Source organism: Oncorhynchus masou, chromosome 1 (genome assembly GCF_036934945.1).
Source record: "Oncorhynchus masou masou isolate Uvic2021 chromosome 1, UVic_Omas_1.1, whole genome shotgun sequence".
Classification (NCBI taxonomy): Eukaryota; Metazoa; Chordata; class Actinopteri; order Salmoniformes; family Salmonidae; genus Oncorhynchus; species Oncorhynchus masou.
Window position 1 is genome coordinate 19990260 of NC_088212.1, and position 16047 is coordinate 20006306.

Sequence of the window (16047 nt, forward strand, 5' to 3'; positions counted from 1 at the left end):
AAATGCACTGTAACAGAGGTAAGGAACAGAGAGTGGTAGGGAGAGAACTCCTGTATTCTGTCCTCTACCTCTTTCTTTAGTCTCTCCTTCCCCTCCCTCCGTCATATTCCTCACTCACCATTGTACTCCTCAGTGAATTCTTCGTCTGCAGGGGGCTCGGCCGAACGGGGCTTGTCGCTGCGCAGGGAGGAGTACGGGTGCACGGAGGTGCCATATAGCACCAGAGACCACTCCTTCAGCTTACCTGGGGGTTCATGCAGCCCAGCATAGCATCAGCAAAGACGGACAAGAGAAAGGGTGAACAATTACACATCATTGATTTACTGCTACACAATATAACTCTGGTTGGTGAGTATCCTTAAGGGGATAGTTCACTTTAAGCATATTTTGCACTGGTGCCGTCGCTTCTTTAGACAGGGCTTCTCTAGTCTACTGTACCTGGGACTTTCTGGCTGCGGAGCTGCGAGGGGGAGTCATGGATCTCCAGGATCCAGTCCCCGGCCGCTTTCTCCCCCCAGCAGTGAGTGGTCATGAACTCCCAGTTCTTAAAGCCCTCCATGGAGTGGTCAAACAACCTAGAGGAGACCACAAGTCAACCACATTTCTATTTCCTACCATGGGAGAAAGCACACGGTTCAACCACAATCAGACCACAAACTGTAGAGACTCAGTAGTAGAAACATGTTGACCGGTGCTCTTCAATCCTGGTCCTGGGGAGCCACAGGGGTGTGCAGGTTCTTCTTATTCCGGTCCAGTACCAACACATCTGGTTAAACTATTTAACGGCTTCATGATTCGTCGAAACAAGTGTGTTAGTGCAGGGATGGAACACAAGCCTTCATGCCAGGAGTGAAGAAACCCTGGTGCGTAGTGTAAGAGCAAGCGTAGTAGAGTAGAATTGAAGGGGAGGTTCACCTGTTGCCAAGCAGCTGAGACTTGGTCCCCGAGGGGGACGTAAGGTTGATTGACAGGTCACCGCGGCGCGGGTGTGTGATGGTGATGCGTACGATCACGTGCTCCAGGTAGATGACATGGTGGTTGGAGTTGTCAATGCAGCCGGTGGCCTTGTACACAGAGCGCACCACATGCTCCGGGCGGATCGTCCTGCAGGCAGAGGGAAGCAACCAAATCAGGTGTCAGAGTCAGAGCAGTCACCAATCAGAATCGAAATCTGACGTGTGAGAGGAATTGGAACCCACAGACACAGAGTAGGCAAGCCATGTGCTACCCAGCTATCATGGATTATTGATGACTCTGAACCATGGTTTTTTGAGAGCAGAGGAGACAGGACAAGTGATATCACCGCCTGGCTCCCAAACACTATGCCAGAATCCACGCTAACATGTGTGTGGTTTGAGGTGTAGATCTGCATTTAAGTGTGCTTGGGACGAGACAAACCCAGATTACGACTTCCCTGGCAGTCTACAGATCTCATGGTTCTCTCCAATACTCCAAGGATGAGAAGGCCCAGACGTTATCAAATGCAATGGTGAGGCCAGCCAAGGGGTGTCTCAGTGCAGAGCCCAGAAGCTGTAAGATGACGTACGGAGGACAGCTCCAGAGCAAAATCACAGTGTTGCCAAAACACACCCGGTGCTGCCTCACTTCATATACTACAAACACTCCCTCAAAACACAAACATATGCTTCCCATAAGATTCCTATCATCCGGCCATCATGGGGCTGATAGATAGGGAGATCGACTGGGGAACTAGCATGAGGCTAATTGGTTCCATTCAAAGCCAGTAAACTAAACTGTGATTGGCTCGTCAATGTGTTCAACAAGGGCCCGATTAAGCATCCAGCTGCACAGAAAAAAAAACAAGCAGATGAAATTGAAAAGGCCTGTAAGTCATCTGGGATGTGTGTATGCATGCGCGTGCGTGTGTTAGACCCTCCAGAACTAATGCTTGGCTGGCTCCCCTCAGTGTGCAGGAGCTTGCACAATCCCATACATGAAAACCTCTGGACAAAAAACACACACCCCGGGAGAGAGTCAGTAGGCACAAAATGGGAAAATATTCTCCAAAACGGAATGAAACAACTTTTTGCCCGGATGAACACTACCCTTGGTTGTTGTTTAATATAGTGTTGTAATGCATTTGTCAATAGCTTTGAACAGATCACATTTGATTGGTTGGTTGATTGGGTAAGGACAGGAAAACTAGGGAGTCGTTGGTTGTGTAGTACCTGATCTGGCGGTCGGCACTCTCCACACAGATGTGCTGGGCGGGGACCTGCTTCCATCGCTCCGCCTCCTTTACCATAGCCTCCGCGTCCATCAGACCAAAGCCATACAGGTGGCTGACTGCAAGACACGCCCACTCATCAGGCAATCCGAACCGTTCAAAACATCAAGTCAATACATACACCAACCCATATACATATCTATACAGTGTCTGTAGGAAGGATCCACCACAATTACCACAAATGTGTTGCCTTCCAACCTGGGTTGTTATTGAATTCAGATGTAAACAACATCCCACCCCCAAAAAATCTAGACAGTTAACATGTGTAACAGCCTGAAATGTTTTAATTCGATAAGTATCCACCAACTTTCCTATGACAGAGCTTGAGTCATTCCAACCAGAGGAATGGATAAAGAGTATAGAGAATTCTAGTTGACACAGGAGTGGATACTTTTACTTACTCATTTGAAACAAAAGAAAAAATGTCAAATTAAAATTGTGCAATGTTCTATGGGCACTGTATATGGCTCTGAGTCTATAGTTATTAATGTCATAGAACAACCAATTAAAAACAGTATCACATCAATGTCAACCCAATCAACACAGCCAATCAAATATTGTTTCCTCACCCGCTCTTTCATTACGCTGTCACCCTTTCTCTAGACCTCTCCATTTCCCTCTGGGTAACATGCCCCCCCCTTCTCTCTCTCACTCTCACTTTCCCATTGCTCTTTGAAACAGCCATTTGGAAAAACTCCAGACAGACTGGGACTGCAGCCTGGCTGACCCTCAATTCACATACTACAAACACACACAAACCTCAAGCACACACTCTCTCAAGCATGTGTGTACACACTCTCTCTCTCTCTCTCTAATACACACACACACACACACACTACAAACACATGTATGAAACAAAGTACACCACATGGAATGCCTGACAGGTAGTTGGCAGGCGGTGGGATGTTTTATGGTGAGCGACTGGGACAGTCAGGGGTATGAAAGAGAGAGGGGGGAGGGAGTAGCTGAGGTGAAGGGAGTAGAGGAGGCAAGCAGTGTTAAGCACCGTTGTATCCAGCGGCATTGGTCTTCCAGTCAGGGGCATTGAGGTGGCCGGCTCGAGATGTCTTGACGATGATGTGCTGAACATCCCTCCACGACAACAGAGGACTGGGGGATAAATCACAAAACACCACAGACACACATTGGTGACCAAATAAACAGACTTCACAGTGTGTGTGTGTGTACACACATTTAAAAGGTGAATGGATGTGTGTGTGTGAGAAAAAGAACACGAGAGAGGGGAGAAGAGGGCAAAATATAGCAGATATGTCCATCTATCTCCCTCCCCTGTCTGATCTCACGTAAAACCATTACAAGATGGTAGCCATGTGTCCTTTGATGCAAAAACTCACACAAAAAAATCAATGTGGGTCACCAAGTTTCCCGGGAATCCCCTCATATGCCGACCAGATGCTTAATTTTTTTCTTTCTCTGTCTCTCATCTCTCCTTCATCCTCTGGGCACAACATTCCGGAACATTCTAGAAAAGTACTACTCTGCATGGCTATATATTTTGTGGAATGGGGAAAACCTTCACAACGACCCAACGCCAACAAACTCTTGAACACTAGTGGGACAGTATGTGGATGTGTTTCCCTTCCCAGGAGTCATCTGTCCGGACGTCTGCCATTACGCTCACTGTCCAACACTCACTCTGTTGAAAGTTTTTTTTTTACGCATTCAAGTGAAAACCAGAAGTTGTTAGCCTGGGCGCCAGTAATAGTGTAAGTGTTGCTTCATTCCCACTCTTTGCCCCAACCTGGGCTCGAACCAGGGACTCTCTGAACACGTCGACAACAGTCACCCTCAAAGCTTCATCACCCATTGACCCACAAAAGCCATGGCCCTTGCAGAGCAAGGTATACAACTACTCAGAGCGAGTAACATCACCAATTGAAACGCTACCAGCGTGCACCACTAACTAGCTAGCCATGTCAATTCCATAAGGACAGAGAGAAGTCTTCTGGAGGGGAAAGCAGGGGAGTCCCAACTCCAATACCTATCCATAAAAACAGATTCATTGACAAACAAAACCAATAGTTTAACTCCAGAACTCCATCCATAATTCAAGTTCTAGAAATGTTTCATCATCATTGCCGTGGTGCCCTAACTAGGCCATGGCACAGGCATCCTAACATCATTTGAACGCTGCCAGAGTGCGCACACACACACAAACTGTTTCAACAGCTCGTTCTGTCCCAACAGACCCGACATCAAACCCAGCTGAATTCCTCAGTGAGCAGAGCGTCTCCTCTGGTGTTCTGACTGAAGTGTAATTATGGTATAAACATACAGGCGTAATCTGAGGCGGAGGGAGGAAAGATAAGCTAGATTTCAAATGACAGAGCAGGCCTGCTGGCAGCCCCAGCTCCTCTCGGGTATGTTTATCAAAGTCAACTCCACTCCTTCATTCACCAGATAACCACTGATACCATCAGCAGTGCTGATGGGGGGGGGGGGCAGCAGAGGACAGAAAGAGAAAGTGATGAAAGGCAAACAGTCAGGAGAAAGAGAACAGTGGGACTGTGATAATGCAGGAAAGCAATGTGATTGACTGGCTGAGTAAACTGACTAACTGCAGTCGTGTGAATCCCTGCATTAAGGTTAAGGAGCTTACTTAGCCTCCAAGGCCAGCGCGATGATCCCAGCTGCCATAGGAGCAGAGGCTGAGGTCCCTGTGTGGCTGTCGGTGCAGCGCTGACGCAGATCTGTAGTGATCTACAGAGGGAGGGAGGGATGGAAAGGAGGGGGGTTAAATCCTGTGGATCAGGGTGAGTTTGAGGCACACCTGAGACTGCATACATTCCATCTTTGATACTCTAACCTGCTAGAATTGACACGCACACACAAACCTGCTGTTCCCAAAGGTACCCAGGAAATAATTTCCTAACCAAGCGGACCAAAGGGATTGGGAAAACCCCCCAATAATAATATATATATTCCCATTGCAGGACTTAGTCCCTCAATGACAGGAGAGAAAAGCTGTGTGCCAAATCCAGTCAGTCAAAATAAAAGCCATCATCCAAAAGTGATCCCTGGCTGACTGACAGGTCACTGTAGAGCTGGATAGGCCACAATTGTGGGCAACTGGGCATTTTTATACATAATAATTGCTTAATTAACTCAGGAACAACACCGGTGTAGAAGCACCTGCTTTCAATATACGTTGTATCGCTCATTTGCTCAAGTGTTTCCTTTATTTTGGCAGTTAGTTGTATACAGTGTCTTCAGAAAGTATTTACACCCCTTGACTTTGTGTTGTGTTACAGCCGGAATTCAAAATGGATTACATTTAGATGTTTTGGGTCACTGGCCGAGTACACACAATACCCCATAATGTCAAAGTGGAATTATGTTTTTCAAAACTGTAAAAAATGAGAAGCTGAAATGTTTTCAGTCAATAAGTATTCAAACCCTTTGTTATGGAAAGCCTAAATAAGTTCAGGAGTAAACATCTGCTTATCAAGTCATAGTGATTTGCATGGACTTATTTGAATGACTACATCATCTCGGTACCCCACACGTTCAATTACCTAAGGTCGAGCAGTGAATTTCAAACACAGATTCAACCAAAGACCAGGGAAGTTTTCCAAGACCTCGCAAAGGGAACCTATTGGTAGATGGTAAAAAAATAATATCCCTTTGAATATCCCTTTGAGCGTGGTGAAGTTAAACTTGGGATGGTGTATCAATACACCCAATCATTACAAAGACACAGGCGTTCTTCCTAACTCAGTTGCCGGAGAGGAAGGAAACCACTCAGGGATTCCAACGGTGACTAACAGTTAGTCATTAAACTCTATGATAGAAAACTGAGGTTGGATCAACATTGTAGTTACTCCACAATACTAACCTAATTGACAAGAGTGAAAAGGAGGAAGCCTGTACAGAATACAAATATTCTAAAACGTGGCAAAATAAAGTTAACACTTTGTATTTAGGACATAAATTATGTTTGGGGCAAAGCCAATGAACACTCCCCATATTTTCAAGCATAGTGGTGGCTGCATAATGTTATGGGTATGCTTGTAATAGTTAAGGACTGGAGAGCTTTTCAGGATTATTTTGTATTTTTAAGGTATGGCGCTGAGCCCAGGCAAAACCCTAGAGGAAAACCTGGTTCAGTCTGCTTTCCACCAAACACTGGGAGATTAATTAATCTTTCAGCAGGTCAATAACCTAAAACACACGGCCAAATCTACACTGGAGTTGCTAACCAAGAAAACATTGAATGTTCCCAAGTGGCCAAGTTATAGTTGACTTAAATCTACTTAAAAATATATGGCAAAACCTGAAAACGGCTGTCGAGCAATGATTAACAAATAATTTGAGCTTGATGAATTTTGAAAATAATAAATGGGTAAATGTTACACAATCCAGGTGTGGAAAGCTCCTAGAGTTATCCAGAAAGATTCACAGCTGTAGGTACTGCCAAAGGTGCTTCTACAAAGTATTGACTCAGGGATGTGAATACTTATGTAAATTAGATATTTCTGTGTTTCATTTTCAATAAATTAGAAAAAAATCATTACGGGGTATGGTGTGTAAAAACCTATTTAAATCAATGTTGAATTCAGGCTGTACCATAACCAAAACGTGTAATAAGTCAAGGGGTATGGATACTTACTGAAGGCACGGTATATGCACAGCGGGGGACCGGATCCTAGATCAGCACTCCTACTCTGAGATGCTTAATGAATACGGGCCCTGGAGTGGGTCTTGGACTTGAGGGGCCTCCTGGTATGGTTGGATTGAATGGGTGGTTTTGGTTGTGTGTGCGCATGCATATGACTGTACGTGTTGAGTACTGGTCATGGTTCTGTGTGAGTCTATATGGCAGCGTAGGCCTGGCTGGATCTTAGTCTCCCCCTGCTTAGTCTTCTGACCCTCTATGGGGAATGTGACAAGACACTGCCAGACAAGCTGGGACAAAAGGGCCAACTGTCACTGTCTGTCCCAATGCACCCTGGGCCAGGGGGTCAGCCCAGGACACAGCTTGACCAACACGCTGACCTCTATCACCCAGCCTTGGGTTCAAAGGTCACAGGCTTTACAACTAAAGCCTGTTTCTGGCTTTGCCAGCTCAGGAATTAGTTACATGTTAGTATGCCATCTAGTCGGCCTAAATAACACAACATAGCGGCATTAGCACACTAGTGCACTTTCTCGCTAACACACACTAGTTCTGTCCTCACTCTGCTGTTGCATGTTGTGGTAAGAGTGGAGGAACATCCACATAGACTTACTATCTTCCGGTCATAGTTTTCTCCGCTGCTGTAGGTGGTGGTGAGGGTGGAGGAGCACTCCTCCAAGTACCAGGGCTTGCGTCCGCTCTCAGCGGTGCTGGAGATGGAGATGGTGTAGATGCTGTTGGTGTAGCCATCACAGGAGCAGTGGTCCCGGCTCCGCCCGCCGTTCCCTGACGCCCACACAAAGATGGAGCCGCGCCCCTTCCTTCCCTGGCAGGAAATCAAATCAATATAAATTAGATCAGAGGTGGGACTTCCTGCGCCCAGCAACGAAGAAAGTTCTCCCTCCACCTGAATGCTGAAATGGTAATAGCACGTGAACGCAGCAGTGGAGGGGGAATTCTAAAATGCTGTGTTCCATTTCTTTGAGTGTTTCTCTTATGTAACCTACTTTTGTCTATTTACTGACATGTATGTGTAACTGTAACTGATAACACATGTTAATGGATGTAAAAAGTATTTTTGTCTGTAACGTCTTTCTTGTTACGTGTCGGACACAAGTAAGACAAGCTGTCGCCATTGGCGTCAGCTAATGGGGATCCTAAAAAAAGTCAACATCTCTGTGTGATTGGCAGGGACACGGGCGGAAGCCTACCGCTCTGACTATCACTCAAACACATGCGCGCGCGCACACACACACACACACACACACACACACGGGATAAAAGGTGAAGGGTAGCACTTCAAAAGGCCTCTGTCAGCCAGTGATAAGAGAGAGAAGCCCCTCTGAGTGAAGAGTGGACCAGACGGGAGAAAACGCTGACGGACAGCTTGGACCAGCTATGAAGGGAGGCGAGGGAGAGAGTGCAAGAAGGGAGGTGACTTCTTAAAGAAAAGAGGGAGGCAGGAAAGAAACAAAAAAACAACATTTGCCCAAGAAAGCAGGGCACACACACAGCTATGTCTTACTATACTTGAGGACTTTTTGGGGACCAACAAGTGATTCCCATTCAAGTCTATTTTCCCTAAAATGAGGACAAGTGAGGACTGGCAAAAATATTCTTACTTCCCTGAATATACTATTCTTGTGAGGACTTCTGGTACTCACAAGTATAGTAAAATATGTCCACACACACGTCATAATAGCCCAATAGACCTCTGCAGCTTCGATGCCAAACAGAGATGTACGTAACCCACCACCAAACTCTAACCATTGTTTTACTTTCTCCACAATCAAAATGTCAGCAGCATTTCTGACTCAGCAAGGAGAGGGTGTTCTGACATCACCACAAGTGGACTTTGTGAACACCACTCCCCTCCACTTAACCCTAGGCTTAGCTCCTCCTTTGAGCCATCTCCACAACATACTTATGAATACCATGCATGAATATGCTAATTAGACGCAGCTCTTTAATCCAAATGTCTTGAAGGAAGCATTGATAACACTGGCCGCTGGTGTGAGTGTGTGTGTACGCAACGTACAGTGTGTGCGCGCGAGACGCACCATGCGGATACCGTTCTCGAAGGCTTGCCTGGCCAGAGAGGCGGGGCCATCCACAGTCTTGCCGTCGTCATCGGGACCCCAGCTGGCACTGTAGATGTCAATATGCTGCGGCTGCAGACTCAGAGACTTGGCCTCAACCATGTCCGTCACGTCGCCGTCCAGCATCCGCACCCCTGAGACACACACACACACACACACAGAGTGAACACACACCCAAGCCCTCACACACTCACCACTGTTGAATAAGATTTAAAATAACCTTGAAACGTGAAACACACACTCACCCCCTATCCGTGCGTTGTAGGCGATTCCCACAGTGCAATGGGAGTTGTTAGCAGATGCAGCCACTTCCCCAGCACAGCGAGTTCCATGCCTAAAGAGGGAGGGACACACAGACACACATTTAAAATCTCTCACACACGCACATTAAACTCACAAATATGTAAACAGATTTACTGGGGCCTCCATAGTAGCGCAGTGGTCAAAGGCACTGCATCTCAGTACCAGCTGTGCCACTAGAGATCCTGGTTAGAGTCCAGGCTCTGTCGCAGCCGGCCGCGACCAAGAGACCCATCGGGTGGTGCACTATTGGCCCAGCATCGTCCGGGTTAGGAGAGGGTTTGTCCAGCAGGAATGTCCTTGTCCCGTTGCGCTCTAAAGACTCCTGTTGCAGGCCGGGCGCAGTGCACGCTGACACGGTCGCCAGGTGCATGGTGTTTCCTCCAACATATTGATGCGGCTAGCTTCCAGGTTAAGCGGGAATTGTGTCAGGAAGCAGTGCGGCTTGGTTGGGTTGTGTTTCGGAGGACGCACGGCTCTTGACCGTCGCCTCTGAGTCCGTATGGGAGTTGCAGGGATGAGACAAGACTAACTACCAATTTGATCCCGTGAAAATTGGAGAGAAAAAGGGGTAAAAAAATATATATAAAAACTGAAGAATGCAAACAGTCGGTATACCATCTGACAACATGCATATTTAAGAAAAAGAAGTGGGGAGAAGCGAGTGGAGTTAGACTTAGTTCAAGCTATGGGCTGGAGGAACAGGTCGACACATGGCCAGTAGCAGGGGCTGGGTCTTGTTCATAAGGCCACGCAATTTAAAACGTCTTCTTCCCTTTGGTGCCCAATGACGTGACCCTGGATTCAGAGGCAGCAGCAGCTGCACTGGGATACATACAGCCCTCAAATATTTTCACAATGTGAAAGAGACAATGATTTGTATGTTTCCGAGCCCTCAACAAGCAAGGGCAACATTCTGCCAGACTGTAGCCGCGTCAACAAGTGGCCCGGTTAGTGATGAGCGCAAACAAACAAGAGTGGGTTTTAGGAGAAGAGGAAGAGGCAAAGACATTCTCGCGTTCGGCACGACCAGCCCTCCTGCCGAGAACATCTGGAACAAGCGGCCAAGAGTCACCACTGACCGCTGTCATGGCAACCCAGCATCTATTGGCAGGCAGGGTGCGCACACAGAATTCCTTGCTCAAACACACACACACACGCGCGCCCTCGTTAGCCTAAAGGTTCTACTGTAGTGTAATTCCATCACCTGGCTGAAACCTCTACACTTATGGCAGCCGTATGGACAGTTTGTTGAGCCAACATTCAAATCCTTCAGTCCTGTTTGGCTTCACACAGCGCCATAGTCTTCCTGAGTCTCCTCTACATATGTGTGTGTTGTTTGTGTTGTCTGCTCTCAGCCCATCTCCATGCCATGCCTGCTCCAAGTCAGTCTGAACCAGACCATCTGTGCGATGAATAAAGGGCGATGTGAATAACACACTGTCTGGATCAATCCTGGAGGTCAATCCTTTGTTTAGCTCATGGAAGTAGAGTTTTACATTATAGCAGAGATTCTACCACATGGAAATGGCCAAATTCACCAGCAGATGTGTTCCTCATAAGCAGAAAGAACAGCTTGTTCTCCTCTAGAAACACACACACACTCAGAATAGGTAACAAAAACACAGTGGATGCAAGGTTATTGTCTGTTTACTTTGAACAGCTGAGAAACTGCTGGTTTATAGAGAGGGACTGAGTCGGTAGAGGGGAGTGTATCCAAACCGTTCTGGTGTCTTTGTTTGGTCTGGATCAGAAGTGGCATGTCCTCCCGCTTAAAATCAGTACCATGTCATAAAGCTAGAGCCGAGAAATGTAATCACCTACCACCACACTCGTGTCTTTAACCAAACGTATTGAATAAGGACATAGCAAGTGTATCAACAGTGTGGGGAAGCTTTCATAGAACCTATCATAAATGGTGTTCCCTCAATGTTTATATGATCACTTAGAATATGTCCTCCAAGACAAGTTGGGACGATGGAAAGATACAAGTCTGTCTGAAAATGCATGTAGTGTCTAGGCTTTAGGTAGCTAGCAAAAACACACTAATGGCTGTGTTCCAATAGCCTCGCTGGCAGCATACTACCTAGAATAAAGTAATGAGTTGGGCCATGCATTCTAAGCAGTATGCTAGTATGGACATTGTAACGTACCCATTATTGTGACAGACTTGTCAACGAGCCCCACTCAGAGGGAGAGGTGGAAAGAGAGAGAGAAAGAGAGAGGGAAGGGCAAAGTGAGAGAGCGAGGGAGAGAGCAGACCATGATCCGTCTAAAGCAGTGGGCTAGTTAACCTCCTGTCTCTTTAAGAAAACAAACTACCACAGAGTACTGTGCGTTTGCCAAGGCATTTGAGCTAGAACGTCCAAAACCACTGACAGCCAAACTGGCACAGGACACAGGGCTCCCAGGCAGAGAAGAGCCACGCACACACACACACGTGATGCTGTGACCTGGTATCTTACTTATTCTCGTTGCTGGCATCATAACGGGGCATGGGGTCCATGTCGTTCCCGTTGACATCATAACTGGCCTGGTTGTCCTGGAAACAGAGGGAAAAGCCTTCACCATCATGGTCTTATGGACGAGCAGCATAAATCCTCCAATGGCTGAACACGCACACACACACACACACACTCCTACTACAACACACATACCCCATTCCAAAACGCACCCACACTCACGTAGTTCTGAATGAGGTCGGGGTGGTTCCTCTCAATGCCGTCGTCTAGGATGGTGATCACCACGTCCTTCCCTGTGTAGCCCCTCTTCCATGCCCCCACTATGTTCATGTCCGACTGGCAGTTATGGATGTCATCGTTACAGTGCTGGCACACACACACACACACACACACACACACACACACACACACGCGTCACTGGAATAGTGCTGAAATAAAACTAGCAACCCACTTAAGTGGTAATTACAGTTCTGGAACAGTGAGTCATCTGTGTTGTGGCAAAAGTGTGATCACATAGATATAGGCCCTGCTTGAGTACTTTTCAAATGCAGCTTTCCACCCTCCGTTCCTTAAAGTAATCACTGATCTGACATGTCGGGGTTGGTGAAAGATATGAAGTGGGGTTCTTGCTTTAACCTATCAAATCATTCTAGATCATCAGTGAATAGCCCAATGAGAAAATAAACAACACATTTGAACAGCTGTCAAGCAGGTCCAAAGATGGCAGGTGAAAGTCAGTTGTAGGCTAATGCCCAGGTTAACAAATGCCAATGGACATGAACAAAAAGTACCTAAACAAGTACTGCCGAAAACAGTAAACACTCATGATTGAATATTTATGACAAAGTCCAAGCTCTATCCTCTGTCCAAAAACACTGGACTGATAAGAACTAAGGTCAAAGTATTGGCGTTATCATTGCCAAGTTAACCATTGACAGAACCCAGAAGAAGAGCAAAAGAACAGAGAGCTTACAAATAGCGGACTCACACACAAAATGGAAGGGGAGTAATGATTTGTACGTGGATGTGACTAGCGGCCACAAGCAAGTGTAGTATTCTTTTGGTGTAGAGCTACATATCTTGTGCAGTCTGAACGGAGTCATTTGACACTGCTGTGGGCATTTAAAATCCTCTCAATGTCAGATCAGCTTAAATATTGCAGATAGTTTTCTTTGCATATATACACTACAGTTCAAAAGTTTGGGGTCACTTAGAAATTCTTGTTTTTGAAATAAAAGCACATTTTTGTCCAGTAAAACTGAAGATCTCATATAACACTGTACCACTCCCTTTTCAGAACAGAGCAAACTGGCTCTAACCAGAATCGAAAGGATTGGGAGGCCCCGGTGCACAACTGAGCAAGAGGACAAGTAAATTAGAGTGTCTAGAGAAACAGACGCCTCAAGTCCTCAACTGGCAGCTTCATTAAGTAGTCCCTGCAAAACACCAGTCTCAACGTCAGTGAAGAGGCGACTCCTGGATGCTGGCCTTGTAGGCAGAGTTCCTCTGTCCAGTGTCTGTGTTCTTTTGCCCATCTTAATATTTTATTGGCTAGTCTGAGATATGGTTTTTCTTTGCTACTCTGCCTACACAGGCGAGGACAAGGCTGGAGATAACTGTCATGCTGATTGAGTTCGAATAACAGACTGGAAGCTTCAAAAGGGGGGGGGGAGTGCTTGGAATCATTGTTCTTCCTCTGTCAACCATGGTTACCTGCAAGGAAACACGTGCCGTCATCATTGCTTTGCACAAAAAGGGCTTCACAGGCAAGGATATTGCTGCCAGTAAGATTGCACCAAAATCAACCATTTATCGGATCATCAAGAAGTTCAAGGAGAGCGGTTCAATTGTTGTGAAGAAGGCTTCAGGGCACCCAAGAAAGTCCAGAAAGCACCAGGACTGTCTCCTAAAGTTGATTCAGCTGTGGGATCGGGGCACCCGATCTTCAAAATTGAAATGTCGTACTTTATCAAAAGCCTATTGAAAGCCAGCAATGAATAGCAGGCCTGGTTACCCAGATTTTTCATAGTGTTTTTGTTTCCAGTACTTGTCTTATATTATCTCCAATGTATCGTCCATGTAAAAAAGCTTTCTGATTAGAATTAATAATATCCGGCAATATCTTTTTAAATTCTATGCACTATATATTTAGCGATATACATTCCTCTCAATGTCATTTGAAATCTCAGGAAGATGTTTGAAAAGTCATCTAGACATTTGCCTTTGAGGCACGACACTCTTAGGCACACTACAACCAAGGTGCATGCACACACTGCCCCGCCCCATATATGGAGACCTCCATTAAGTAGGTCTGGTGACCCTTGACCCTGAGAGCTCGGGTGTGGTCCGCATACTTACTATGTACCACATACTGCTCCACTTGGCGTCATTGAAGAATATGGACTGGGCGGGGCTGGTCTGGGAGGGGCTGGTGAGGGGGGAGGGGCCGCCTTGTAATCCCTCTTGATCCGCCTTTTTACCACCTGCTGCTGAATCCACTCCACCTATAGCAGAGGCCACACCATTGCACAGTGAAAAAAGAAAAAAAGCATCAAAACATATCCAATGTTTGAACATGAATACGCAGGGTTGTTGGGCAAGCATGTTCAGAGTGGACAATGGGTGAGTTAGTTTTAAATAGGCGGTGGACTCTCCACCCACCCGGGGCACCAGGTCATGCAAAACTAACTTGCCTAATGGAAGATGGAGGGATGTTTGTGGATAAGTACACAAAATAAAACACTGACCAAAAACAAAATGTACAGTGGGGCAAAAAAGTATTTAGTCAGCCACAAATTGTGCAAGTTCTCCCACTTAAAAAGATGAGGCCTGTAATTTTCAACATAGGTACACTTCATCTATGACAGACAAAATGAGAAAAGAAATTCCTGAAAATCACATTGTAGGATTTAATGAATTTGCAAATTATGGTGAAAAAAAAGTATTTGGTCAATAACAAAAGTTTCTCAATACTTTGTTATATACCCTTTGTTGGCAATGACAGAGGTCAAATGTTTTCTGTAAGTCTTCACAAGGTTTTCACACTGTTGCTGGTATTTTGGCCCATTGCTCCATGCAGATCTCCTCTAGAGCAGTGATGTTTTGGGGCTGTTACTGGGCAACACGGACTTTCAACTCCCTCCAAAGATTTTCTATGGGGTTGAGATCTGGTGACTGCTAGGCCACTCCAGGACCTTGAAATGCTTCTTACGAAGCCACTCCTTCGTTGCCCGGGCGGTGTGTTTGGGATCATTGCCATGCTGGAAGACCCAGCCACGTTTCATCTTCAATGCCCTTGCTGATGGGAGGTTTTCACTCAAAATCTCACGATACATGGCCCCATTCATTCTTTCCTTTACACAGATCAGTCGTCCTGGTCCCTTTGCAGAAAAACAGCCCCAAAGCATGATGTTTCCACCCCCATGCTTCACAGTAGGTATGGTGTTCTTTGGATGCAACTCAGCATTCTTTGTCCTCCAAACACGACCAAAAAGTTCTATTTTGGTTTCATCTGACCATATGACATTCTCCCAATCTTCTTCTGGATCATCCAAATGCTCTCTAGCAAACTTCAGACGGGCCTGGACATGTACTGGCTTAAGCAGGGGGACACGTCTGGCACTGCAGGATTTGAGTCCCTGGCGGCGTAGTGTGTTACTGATGGTAGGCTTTGTTACTTTGGTCCCAGCTCTCTGGTCATTCACTAGGTTCCCCCGTGTGGTTCTGGGATTTGCGCTCACCGTTCTTGTGATCATTTTGACCCCACGGGGTGAGATCTTGCGTGGAGCCCCAGATCGAGGGAGATTATCAGTGGTCTTGTAGGTCTTCCATTTCCTAATAATTGCTCCCACAGTTGATTTATTCAAGCCAAGCTGCGTACCTATTGCAGATTCAGTCTTCCCAGCCTGGTGCAGGTCTACAATTTTATTTCTGGTGTCCTTTGACAGCTCTTTGGTCTTGGCCATAGTGGAGTTTGGAGTGTGACTGAGGTTGTGGACAGGTATCTTTTATACTGATAACAAGTTCAAACAGGTGCCATTAATACAGGTAACGAGTGGAGGACAGATGAGCTTCTTAAAGAAGAAGTTACAGGTCTGTGAGAGCCAGACATCTTGCTTGTTTGTAGGTGACCAAATACTTATTTTCCACCATAATTTGCGAATAAATTCATTAAAAATCCTACAATGTGATTTTCTAGATTTTTCTTCTAATTTTGTCTGTCATAGTTGAAGTGTACCTATGATGAAAATTACATGCCTCATCTTTTTAAGTGGGAGAACTTGCACAATTGGTGGCTGACTA

General features: G+C 46.1%; 1 protein-coding gene across 1 annotated transcript in view; it reads right to left on the bottom strand.

Moving 5' to 3' along the window:
- The window catches only part of pcsk5b (proprotein convertase subtilisin/kexin type 5b), a 43681-nt gene that overhangs the window by 14741 nt on the left and 12893 nt on the right, over nucleotides 1-16047 (bottom strand). The window contains 13 exon segments of the mRNA XM_064957758.1: nucleotides 119-244; nucleotides 439-575; nucleotides 916-1104; nucleotides 2190-2307; nucleotides 3255-3358; nucleotides 4869-4969; nucleotides 7498-7710; nucleotides 8945-9117; nucleotides 9229-9317; nucleotides 11749-11825; nucleotides 11968-12111; nucleotides 14104-14190; nucleotides 14193-14249. Coding sequence (XP_064813830.1) covers nucleotides 119-244; nucleotides 439-575; nucleotides 916-1104; nucleotides 2190-2307; nucleotides 3255-3358; nucleotides 4869-4969; nucleotides 7498-7710; nucleotides 8945-9117; nucleotides 9229-9317; nucleotides 11749-11825; nucleotides 11968-12111; nucleotides 14104-14190; nucleotides 14193-14249 — 1615 coding nt within the window.